The 13,135-nt window shown below is 36.7% G+C and overlaps 1 protein-coding gene across 2 annotated transcripts in view; it reads right to left on the bottom strand.

Annotated features, from left to right (window-relative positions):
• Nucleotides 1-13,135, bottom strand: part of PDE4B (phosphodiesterase 4B) — a 2,058,783-nt gene that overhangs the window by 18,597 nt on the left and 2,027,051 nt on the right. For both annotated transcript variants that reach the window (XM_044085572.1, XM_044085573.1), the window contains 4 exons: nt 9,459-9,637; nt 6,411-6,509; nt 6,081-6,245; nt 5,216-5,315 (listed from right to left, as the gene is read on the bottom strand). In XM_044085572.1, coding sequence (XP_043941507.1) covers nt 5,216-5,315; nt 6,081-6,245; nt 6,411-6,509; nt 9,459-9,637 — 543 coding nt within the window. The remainder of the gene's footprint in view (nt 1-5,215; nt 5,316-6,080; nt 6,246-6,410; nt 6,510-9,458; nt 9,638-13,135) is intronic.

Here is a 13,135-nt window from a genome sequence, read left to right as displayed (position 1 = left end):
ACAAAGAGGATTACCAGCCTCAAACAGATGCCCTACACAGACCGTCTCAAAAAACTCCAGCTTTACTCCATTGCATATCGTCTACTCAGAGGCAATCTCTGACTAACATACAAAGCTATGTCAAACCCAGAGCTGTTGGACATGCTCCATGTAAAGAAATCCCAATCCCTCCGAGCTACACACTCTAGGGACCTAAACTTTGTCACCACAATAAACAGAACATGCTGGAAGGATAGATTCCTGTCCCACAGACTTCCCATACTGTGGAACAAACTACCTATCTATATCTAACAAAGCTCCTCATTAGCACTCTTCAAGAAAAATCTTGATAATTGGATGGGAAATAGGAAATTCACCCCGGGGATCACTTCTGTGGCTCTGCTCGACAGGGGCACAGAAAAATAATTTTCTTGGGTGGCGAAAGCCAGGGTACCATTTTGGCTAGGCTTATATAGACTCTAGGGCCAATTGCCTAGTACCTACCTTTGAACCTATGATTCACTTCAAAATCATACTGAAACATTCCCTGGTGCTAAATGAATTCAAAGAATGACGTAAACATTTTACACATACTATGCATATACTTCAACTTTATCTGCCTTCACTTCCATTCTCATTTTCCTTTTAATTTTGTATTGTTGCAAAACATTAATATTAACCATTTTTTAAATATATACTGCTAGAGCCTGTATTATTTGGAAAGATTTGCTGGACATTCTGGTCTCAGATATTATCTATGGAATACACTCATGACTGCACCTCAGAATATCCAAGCACCATAATGTAATGTGTAAAATGTGTATGTTTAAGGACAAAGACAATGGATGCTTTATTTCTAAAATCTTTAGAAAAGCTCAGTTTTTCAACAGCTACTTAGACTACAATAGTTGTCATATTAGGCCTGTTAAGAGGAATATTTTCAAAGGGCAGTTGGTTCGAGCAGCAAGAATGTGCTCTGACTTTAAACATTTTCAGTAATGAAGTTATATTATAACACAGATGTTTTTAGACAGAGAATATCTCTCTTATTTATTGAACGCTATTTGGATACTACTTTTAAAAGATTGGGGGTTAAATTTAAACCCCTATTAGGTTCAGATTTGTATAGTGGCACGTCTCCAACCCTGTAAAATTGCCCTTCAAATAAATCCTCATACGTTAACAGCTTAGCGATAATAGTTGGTCCACATAGTAGAGAGGTAAAAAATATTATTTGCAGAAACTGGAACATTTTTAGGGTAGATGGATATACCAACAAAATTTTTGGTAACACCCCCTGGATTTTGCATAAAACTGGTAGGAATTTAAAATACTTGTTTGAAAATCCTGTGTACACAATTCCTTTGAAACAACACACTGGCACAAGAAAGTGTAGGGACTGTAACCATTGTTATTATGTACTGGAACAAAGTAAAATATCTCTGGGGACATCTCCACACACTTGTGGATGGGAATTGCACTACAAAAGGAGTTGATTCCATAGCTGTATGTTCTGAGTGATCCTGTTTCTATGTTTGAAAGTCAGAGTGACTGTTTCTTACAAGGATTTATGAATATAATTATGCCATATCTAAGGGTAACAAGTAATAACTCATTGTTTAAACAATCACTGATTTGTTCTAATTTTTCCTGAATTTAAGTTTGGATGGTTGTTCCTAAGGATGTTTGGCGAGAGTCTTTGGAAACCAGGTTAGAATTTAGAGAGTTAGTATGGCAATTAAAACTAAATGCTTCAGAACAACCAGCGTTAAATGAACATATCTCAATTTCAGCAGTGCTCAAATTTAGAGCAGCTCAACTTTTATTTTTTAGTTAAGCCATAATCCATCTATATTTATAGAACAGTTTTAAAGAATGCTTTTCAAAGATTTCAAAGTATGTTTTATATATTCTCTGGTTTAGTTTTTTCTTTGCATTTAACACTGATTTTGTTTAATTAAGCAATGTACTCTAGTAAAGCGTCCTGTTCGATTCTCAGCTAGAGCGTCTTCTATGTGGAGACATGCGTGAATGGGCGTACCTTCGTTGAAGGTTGTGCGTCAGGGCTGGCAACTCGGCACGTAAAAAATCTACTGCCAATCATTAGAGGACCGGAGTTCTGATGTGGCAACCCCTAACAGGGAAAAGCCGAAAGACACAACAACTCTAATTAAGTCACATGACTATTTTATTGTTCTATAAGTGACTTAATTTCCTTAATTTAATGGTTCTGAAGAAGTCCCAAAAGTGGGGAGGAAATCACTCAAACATCTTAGATTAATTTATTGTTTTATTCATGCAGTGTGTGTTTTTAAATTGGATTGATTAAATTCCTTGCTGCTTATTGTTGGAGAATTGTTTGTTATAGGAATCTACATTGGTGGTCTGGAGCATTCGACACTGTGTGTGTCTTTTTCTTTTTTTATAATGTAATACGTGACAAGATCCCATGAACCATCAAGTTCTTGTGTTTGGCTAAGCTATTGTCTATGATCAGTCAGAAACTTTGCATATATTTTGTCACTGTAGATACTGCCCCATCACCTACTCCCCTGTTTTCATTGCTTGATAATATACATATTATGCTTCAAAGCTTAGACTTTTTTAATATGTGTTCAGGTGTAAATCCAATACCATTTATGTTATCTTTCTTTGTGAAGTCTCTGGTTCATAAATGGATTTGCAGGTGTTTTCCAGATGCAGTTTTATCTGCTGTTTGAACAAGTGAAGGATAAATCACTCATTTACTGATAATTCTGCTTGCTCTATTCTGTAGACTGCCTGTGCTCTTATTACTTCTTTCTTAAAATGGCTGCCCATGATAACACCATGTGGTATAATTATATCAAAGCTACATTCCATTTTTGTTTACAGAATTCTACCTACAAATAAATAGATCGACATTAATTTTAAGGATTGCATATTTTGCCATTTATCTAGTGTTGTAAAAACCCTGGTCATGCTATCCCCTTAGTCAGTGTATATAAATGTGTTTGCTTTTAGTCAGCTGCAAAGAGACAGTTTATCTTCTGACACATGTAATATGAGGAAAATATGATACATTCTTCTGAACCCATCACTCACTTTTATGTCGGTGCTAAAATGAATCCTTGATAGCACATTCCCATTGTACTTCTGTTTGAAAATAGTTTTTATTTTTAACCTACCCTAGGCTACTACATTGCACAGTTAACCACTGATGGTCACGTAAAGATCTAAATATGATTTTAACAAATCACTGAAAATTATCTGATAATGTGATTTTTTTTTCTATACTGCATCATAATGTTAGCAAAAGACAAAGCAAAAAAGAAGCAAACAAGAAACTTCACACTATTGTAAGACTAATTTATTGAAAATCATTTATGTCCACTTTAGGCATGCTTTCATTAGCTAGAAGAAAACAGTACTGACTATTGAAATGAAAAGCAGAGTGCCGACTCACAAAAAAAAAAAAAAAAAAAGACCAAAAATGCATACAAGAGAAGAGTATATCTGTTTTCTCGTTCTCCCCAATACCCTCTGAACTTATATATACCAACTCTGAGATCACCATACCTTGGAGAAAAGGGAATATTCAGAGAAATGGCATCTTGGACTTAGTATATGCAAGCCATCTTCTTTGACCATTCAATTTCTGTATTTTGAAAACAATTAAGTAGGTCCTGGCATTTTAAATGGTTACCGACAGTATCACCTCAGGTGAAAACATTCAAGTGAGAAATTTGCTTTAAGTACTATCCTGCATGGGGTGATTAAATGGACATTAATCAATGCTAATTATATCTACCAAAAATTGTTGAGCACTACAGACTTAGGGCATAAGTAGCAGATATTATATGAATGTGCTGAATAAATATTTAACACTGTGAACCATAACTCTCAACTGTCCAGATTTTCTCAGAAAGTCCAGATTTTTGCCTCTTGTTTTTGGTCTGTTCCTCATAAAATTTGTGGTTTTCTGGCAAATCAAAGAAAATTGAAGTCTCTAATTAATATTAAATAATGGCAGCCATTTGAGTTTCACACCGCATCATTCAACAAATATATAATTCTAGCAACTTACTAAGTTTATAGAAGCAATGTTTTAAATCTGTCCCCATTTTTTGAGCTTATTCCCCATTATTTCTGGCTTTGTCCAGGTGTATTATATTAATAGGTTGAGAAGTTGGTGTGAACTAACAGAAGAACACAGTCTTTTTAACTGCTGGTATTGCAGTTATTTACTTTGGTACTGTTTTACTTCTATTTTATTCCTTTTCCCCTGCCTTTAAATGCAATTTGCCACAACTGCATTTACCGAGGAGGGAAAAGTGATAGAAGTTTATTTTCTCTCATTGTTCATACTTCAGGGGTATTGTTACAGGCAGCCCTAAAGCTATGGACATTTACTTGGCATTCTGATTGGCCACTTAAGGCCAAAATTGTTATCTGATTGTCTCCCTTTCTCTCTCTCTTTGCTGACTGTCTATAATTGTGATTTGGGAGCTAATCAGAGTAGGAAAAGTGGAACCACCACTGTCAAAAGCAGAACAGTGAAACACTGCTTCACTTCAGTGTCAGATGTGGAGCATTCCACACAATGCCATGTGGTTTAACTAGTTCCATGATGCAGATGAATGGATCTATGACTGCAGCCCAGATGTCTGAATTTGTCAATGGCCCAGAAAGTGAGGGATTTACTAAGGGATTGTGGTAATGAATAGCCAGTGCTGTCTCACCCATCCTAGGTTGGTGGGACAGGTATTCTGTCTTACTGCAAAGCTGACACTTGATGGAGAGATATTTGAATGACATGCAGTATATGAGCCAAACATGAACAGCTGTCTCTAGCTAGCAGGGTTCATTTAGTAGTTCTCACTGAGGTGATGCAAGAATGTGCTCACACAGAGTGGAAGGTAGAACAGGTCTTCAGATTTGTGATGGCATGTCGGGCAACAGTAGAAGGATTAGTTCACAAAACAGAAAATCTTCCAATGGGTTCTGCTGCAGTCAGCTCTTTCTCTGATAAGTATGGGAATAAAGAGGTATAATAAGAATGGGGGGGGGGGGGTCTGCTGATCAGCAAATAATGGAAGTCCTCCTCTGTTGGTATACATAACCAAGAGCTAACTTCTCCCCACCTGTCATGATTAGATATTACTTGTTGGGAGTAGACAACAGTTAAAGAGCTATGCTCACTTTTCTGCTTTAATGCATTAGTTCTCAAGTCAGTGATATAAAGGAGATAACTTACTTGTGTTGATGAGGAACTGATTAGAAACACCAGGATGATCCACATCATGAATTGCAGCAGCAAATATTGCAGCAAGAATCTCTAAGTCTGTAAAGACCGCCTTAGTGAAGAGAATAAAAGAAAACATCATTAAGAACAGTGGTTGTGGGAATTTAAGCCCCTAGAAAAATATGCAATCGAATTAAGAATGCTACTCTTTTCAACAATGTTATCATATTTGCAAAGTTGTTCAGATATTTTTCCTGATACCTGCACTTAAATTAGGAAGTGCTGTGACAGATAAAAGATGGGTGCAGTGAAGAACAAATCACATTTTCTTGTTATTTAGCTTATAGATTTAGAAAGTACCTGAACTATTGTACCAGTGAAAGTATAACTAAAATATCACTGTATCTGTCTAAGACCCCTGAGGCAGCACAAGTCAGAATTTAAATTTTTAGTAGGAGAATACGTTGACTTAATGGTACTTTTATAATAAAATATATCTGTTATGTCAAGTGCCAAGCAGCGGTCTACCTTGTGCTGCTGTGTGTATCACACCACCTGTTTATTTAAATTCACAGCCATACTACAGTCACAGCTCAGTAGCCTTAATACTAGACTGAAAATAATACATTTTCATGAGTACTGTTTCAAAACGCAAAATGCTAGATAGTTTTTGGTAAGTCATATATCAGCTTTACTTCCTCTCAGGATGCATAGTATGAACCATGTATACTTTACTGATAATAGCATATTCAGCCATCTGTATTATTTCTTATTAAAACACAGATATGTTCTCTAAAATAGACTGCATTATCATGAATATATTCTAGAATATACTATCAATAAATGTGTACTGTTATAAGGTCAGTAGAATGCCTACATCCAGAGCTGGAGTAGAAAGGAGAATATGCGTTGATTGCGCAACATCAGCAGCATGCAGACTGTTATGGTACGCTACGTCTGAATGATAATGATCTTCTAGGGTCATCATGTATGCAACGAAGGTGTCCACTGGAATTTTGAATGTCTTTAATAAGTCTCTCTCCTGTCAGAAAAGACAATCACAAGTTGCAATTAATAGATGATTCTTCTGTATTTCTTAAAAATAAATTCACCTCATTCTCTAAAGAAATGTAGTATGTAAAGACTGGTAGAGCATTATGGGTAAGACAGGGTTAGAAGATTTCTGCCCTATAATTGTCTTACTAACCTGAAAGATAGCATGCATAATGCATGTAAGAGGTCTGCTCATCGAGTATTCAGCAACCTTGAAAATGTTAAGGCCCCACTTATTTAAGTCTTCCAGTTCCTAAAAAAAAAACAAAAGTGGTTTTGTTTTGTTTTAACATTAAACATAATGATTAACTTATGTTATCATTAAAAAGTTATGACAAAGAGAAGGTTTCTAAATGTATAGGCATTCAGTCGTATATATCTTAATTTTAGCAATGTGTTTATTTAATAAAAAAATACCATCTTATAATTAAATAAATTTGTAACTAATAAAATGTAGATGAAATCAGTCTGATGATGCTTAATTATTCATAAATTACACACTTTCTTAAGAAACACCTGAAACTGATTACATCTTTTTGTATCATACATATAATGTCAGCCATATTAAGACTATCACATTTTGGTCTAATATTGCCACTAGATGAGAAAGTCAATTCAAAAGCATAGTTGGCCAGTCACATTTGCTAAATCACTGTTTAACACTGATATCTCTCTATATCTATCTATCTGTCTATCTAGATACATAGATATGGGTGTAAGTCAAAAGGCAGAATCACGTTGGGTAGAAAGGGTTTTTGTGCATGTAAACAAATGCACAAATGAGTGGTCTTTTGAGTGAGTCACTTATGATTAAATGTAATTTTATAAAGTGTAGGTAAGTGAAAGAGTGCAGGAAAATTAATGTTTGAATGAAAACATGCTGGTTTTGAAGGCACAAGAACCCATACCCATTTTTAGGCAACATGGCAAAATCACCTATAGCCAGTTTTACACCTTCAAGTGGCTAACCATGACAAAGCAGGCAGACTGTGATCTATAGATTTATAGGTAACTACTAGGCTTGCAGTCCAGGGGACAACTGAGGAGCTTAACTAAAATTATCAGTTACCCCCAAGCACTACCATTTTAAGGGAATTGCTCAAAGTCACATGGTAAGCAAATGAGGGTTAAGGGAATCAAACCTAAACTTCAGGAACTACAGCTCACAGGCAGAACCCTCTGGGCCAATTGCCAGACTATGTTCTCATGTCTACAGGATATATCATACCACAGCTAATACCTAAAGTAGCTGGTATCCCCCAATAGGAAAAACCTAGAGTATGTGCTGCTGCTTCCCATATACTCGTGCACACTCACTTGAAATAACAACATACACTATTCCCTATTACTAAGATTAGTTTATGTAAAATAACTTCATTATGTACAGTGCATAACTGGTTACAAATTACATCAACTGTGTTTTTGTTTCTATGTATGTAATTTAGATTCCCTGCAGATAATGTATGTATTCCTATTGTATGTATCTTTGATGGTATTCTTAAACTGAATATCTGTTTTCACTATATTTGCCTTGAGCTTTTCTCACAAGGTCGCTATTGAAAATGGGCATTTGCTCATATGGACTATTGTGGTAAACAAATGAAAATAAATCAATAATAAATAAATAAGAATATGTAATCCAACTCATCCCGACCTTTATCTCCTAAATGTGAAATGCTTGCCCTTTATAAGCTGATTTTTCTAATTTCCCTTCTAGTCTTTTGTAGAAGTATAATTCTTATGCCTGTACTTGGAGTTTATAGCACCCTTCTGTTGTAACCTTTTAAATACAATCCGTGTTTTACTAACTCCATGACTTAATTAACTGAACAACTGCTAGACATTTTTAATTTTATTCCATTATTTAATACTCACAATGTTCCAGGCCTCTTCTGCCATCGGTTACTGTCTATCTTTATCTTTCAAGCTCACCTCTGACTGTATTGACCAGTGTCCTGTTTTATGATTCTGCATTTCACTTTCAGTTGTCAAAGTACAATAAACAAAACACCATTAGCGCTGACCACGAATGCTCTGTTCTTGTGTAATACACAGTTCCACCTTTCCACCTAATGGTTCCTTTATGAAGGAATGAGACTAAAACCACTGGCAGGAAAGTTACTGGTCTGAAATAAGTAGTCTGCATCTCCAAGAAACAACAGAGTGCATTCAACCAAATCTGCATGAGTGTGTTTTGAAGAAGAGCAAATCTCCCTGCAGCCCTCATGGGGGAAACTACTTTCCCAACATTCCCTTTCTTCAGTATACTGTATAAAACATTACACCAGTGAGGAAAGATAAAGCATCCATATGAGTAAACTCAGTAGATACACAAGTGTGATCTTAGAATTCATGTAGTAGAACAAGAAACACAGCCAAGGCACTAAAACTTCAGGATGACAGAGTTAATTCTGAAATAATTATGCATTAATCACTTGTAGGGAAACCCTTCTAAACACTTCAGTGACTGATTGCATGAGTGTGTCACCTGAAGTGCAGATGGCTCAAAAACTAGTGCCCCACCCCCTCAGCTCTTAAAAAGCAAAAAAAAAAAAAAATACTGGAGACAGTAACCACAGTACCCAATTCATGCCCATGCCCATGCCCAAACTCCCCTCCCCCCAAAGGTCTCTAGTAGGAAAGCAAAAAAAAAAAAAAAAACACCCACTCCATATACTGGCATACCAACCCCATCCTTCCTGTCCTAGCCAACGAGGTCAGTTTCTGCACCCAGTCCTTGACCCTCCTTCCTCTTATTATTTTACTAAAAAGATGACCTTTATTCCCTGCAAGAAGCACCACACCACTCATGATTTACCCTAACAAAAAAGAAAGAAAAGAAAAGACACATTTTAAATTGTAGGCAAACTGGTTCATGTAACTTAGGAAGATATGTGCTGTGCAGTTGAAATATTTGTACTGTGACATTGTTAAATCATGTTTTCATATTAGCAGTATTAACACACAAAGAAAACTACTGTAATGGATGTATTTTGATTAAATGAAACATCACAAATCCTACCATACCTTTTTAAATCTGATTCTTTTCAGCTATTAACCAGAACAGTCAGCATTCCTTTCAAATTAGTACTGAAGATGAAATAATTGCTCTATGGCTTTATGATGATATGTTTATGATCATGCCTAGTTGTTAGTCTTTCCAAGGAGGCTTAGATATTATTGTTATGATGGCCAGTCTTACCTTGGCAAGCAGCTCTTCCTTATCTGTTTGCACCCCAAATCGGTAAATACTTGTATTTGTCAGACTCGAGCTGTGCATTAACTTCTTCACCCCACTGATCTGTGTCATAAGCTGCTGCTTCTTCTTTTTTTCGCGGTCTTTTTGGGTGGGGGAAGGAATCTCCACATCATTTTGCTTATCTAAAATGGAGGAAAGAAGAGCTGGAGATTATCTTTTTTGTAACAGGCATCAGTTGCAAAGAATTTACAACCTTTGTAAGGTAGAAAACATAACGCTTACAATTCATGAAAAGATTTATTTATTTACAGTTTCTCACAGCACTGTGAGCTGATCTTTACAGACCCTATTTCAACCACAACCTGGGGACAGAATAAGATGTGCAGTGATATCTTGAGCATATATACAGTACTGAAGATGTTATCAATATGACACATGCAGAACACATAGACAACTATACCATGTATTTAGTCATATCATTAGACAAGATAGCTTAAGTGGATGAGGAGTTTCTAGTTTACATGTACATTTTACAATGTTCATGTATAAAATAAAAACTCCAAGTGCAGGACACAGTGTAACTGGATGTCCATGGTAATCCACAGTAATCAGCTGTAAAGACAGGACACAAGGCAAATGTTTGAGGAAGACCATGTAAAATTATAAGATTTGTAAGAGCTTTTGTTCTAAATGCTACAGGCCAGATAGGATATTTTTACAAAGAGAGACATAGTTATCAATGGGAAAATGCACTTGTTTAAAATTAATGTTATAATGCAACTTATGTCAACTTAGATCACAAAACATATTCACAGATGTTACACATGCAGTTTAAGATCATCTTTTTAATGATGTTTGAGCTAATATTAAAGGTGGTCTCATTGTTGGGTTCAAACTTCGCTGTAGAATGTCTCTCTACATGAGTTTCTGCAAGCAAGCATGTACTATGGCTAGTGCAAATAGAGGATGTCAGAGTGGACCTCTAGGGAAGGGCTGACAGAATGGGTCTCCTTTGTTGTGGCAGAGCATTGGGTAGTGTTGTAAACTCATACTGATAGCTGATGAGTGCTTTTTCTACATTAAGTGAGTGAGGGAAACAGGATGTCTTATGTGGCATGCAGTGTGTGTTGGGAGATTCATTCTTGCTACTGGGCATAAGTCTGAGAGGTGTGAATTAACATTAGTTTGTATTATAGGAGTTGTGGCTATTGCAACCTACTTTATTATGGTTTCCTGGATCATGGATTCATTCCTGTGCATTCAGTGCATCAGGCAATGATCACCCTTCAGTACTCATTGTTTCTATAGCAGGTATGGGTTTTACAGGACTGGGTTGCTATCCCGATGCCCAACCCTCCTCAGAGGGTGCACCACACACACTGGCATGCACACATTCACACTTAGGGCCAATTTAGAGTGTCCAATCCACCTACTGCATGTCTTTGGACTGTGGCAGGAAACCAGAGCACCCAGAGGAAACCCACACAAATGGAGGGAGGACATGTAGACTCCACACAGAAGGCATCCCAGACGAGAATCGAACTGGAGAAACTCTTGCTGTGAGGCAACACTGCTATACCACTGCACCATCTTTACAATGGTTAACTATGTTTCAGTACCACGGAAGCCTTGCTTAAAATGAAACTGGATCACTGATTCATTTGAGTATCCAATGGCATGGGCTCTCTAAGTGTCACCAAAATATCACTTGTGAGGCAGTGGCAGTCTTCCTGTGTTTCTCAGCAACCAATCCAATGAAGGAACCCTCAGGAGATAGCTCAGGCTGGAATGAGCACTTGACCAGCACATGTGGAGAGCATTGTGGACCTGTAGGAGGAATGTGAATCATATCCCCCTGTAGAATAAGTAATTGCAAATGTCCTCACTGTCAGCATGCCATGGATAGCGCAGAGCATCTTTGTGGTTGCTGAACAATAGCCCCTTGTACACAGCTCTCACCCAACCCAGATGATATTCCCAGGTAAGAGAATGGACAAGATGATGTCCAGCTATGAGAAGTTTGATGATCAACAGACATGGAGGCAAAATGTTATAAAAAAGATGTGGCCATAAGGTTATGTAACAAATAATTATGCAAAATCATAATCTCCACAACCAGCTGCCTGGCCATTTGCCTAGATGCTTGCATGTCAACATGTAGGCAGCAGCAAAACAAGATGCAGAAAAATAAGGAGACATTTCTTTCTCGCTGGTGCTTGGTGGGAGACAGGGACCCAAAACCTACTGTGTGGTAATACATATAACATGGTTTAATATATTAACTAAAGCAGATGTTGTGGCCTGATTGTTAGTAGATGTAACAATTGCTGCTATGAGGAGCAGGGCCTTAAAGATCTGCAATAGGCAGTGTGACTGTTGCTTGTACACTTAGTCATGGCCACTCAGTATATTAAGTGTAAAACAAAAAAACAGTCTGGAACAGGAAAATGGACCTATGGGGTAACAGAAGTCAAGGCTTAGTTGTTGAGAAGTTAGTATATATATATATATATATATATATATATATATATATATATATATATACATACATACATACATTGGGCTCACAATAAAATAGCTAAGCTTGTTATGAGACTTTGTAACTAACAGGCCTTGTATAAGTTTAATAACAGGGCAGGTACAATTACCTCTATGTTGAAACCATTGTAGGTATACTCAGTCAAAGATAACAGAGCAGTATTGACTCAGCTACCCTTTTTGAATGGAGACTTGCTAAGGAAAGTGCTGAAATCAGCATTATGGGAGAGCTGGAGATGACCATCCATTTCAAGGTCTTATCCAAGATGTTCAGTATAGTGAAACCCCACCTTTGTATAGCAAGTTTGGAAAAGCTTCCTTCCACAACAGAAGGACACTGCCTTCCATACCTCTCATCTGTCCCTAATTTTCAGGGATGTCCCTGATTTTGACTCAAATTTTAGCTCTGTCCCTCTGAATCCCTCCTAAAACTAGTGACTTTGAGCAGAAAGGTGGTGAATTACACAATGAATAATGACAATAATTAAGAGTTATACACTTCTTTTACTTCAGAAAAGGTGTATTAATTCATATGCTCTGATTCTCTCAATATTTCAACTTAATAGCACTAATATTTTAAAAGTGTCCCTGATTGTCCCTGATTTTTTCTTGACTTTTCCCTGATTCTGTTCAAATTTGTCCCTGATTAGTTGAGAGGTCTGCTGCCTTCTCTAATACTTCTCTTGATAAGGTACCCAAGTGTAATTGCCATGGATTATGCAACAATTTTAATAAATTTGTATGGGATGAGAGATGAGCCTTATGGTCACATTCCTTTTGCATTAAACAGCAGTTTCCACATTAGGAATAAGCTTGTTTCATTTAGGTTGAAGCTATGGTACACATCAATTCCAGCCCCACTGGAGTTAATGTTATGCTGATTTATGGATGAAGAGACAGATGAATTGCAATAGTTTCTATAACTTTCAGCAACCTTAGTATTAGGATTCGCAGAATGGGGGTAGAGTATTTGCTGGGGTCCAGTTGGTAATTGTTTGCTTTACAAAATGATTTTTTTAATTAGAGATTTAGAGATGAGTAAATTGTAAGGAGAAAAATAGTAACATGTATGCTGCTTGATAGCCATGCATGATTCCTGACAGTTTTAAATTGGTTAAATAAGGCATATTGTTTAATCTGTT

Source organism: Protopterus annectens, chromosome 10.part0 (assembly GCF_019279795.1).
Source record: "Protopterus annectens isolate FY-2018-M chromosome 10.part0, PAN1.0, whole genome shotgun sequence".
NCBI classification, from domain to species: Eukaryota; Metazoa; Chordata; order Ceratodontiformes; family Protopteridae; genus Protopterus; species Protopterus annectens.
This window is presented reverse-complemented; position numbering and strand designations above follow the sequence as displayed.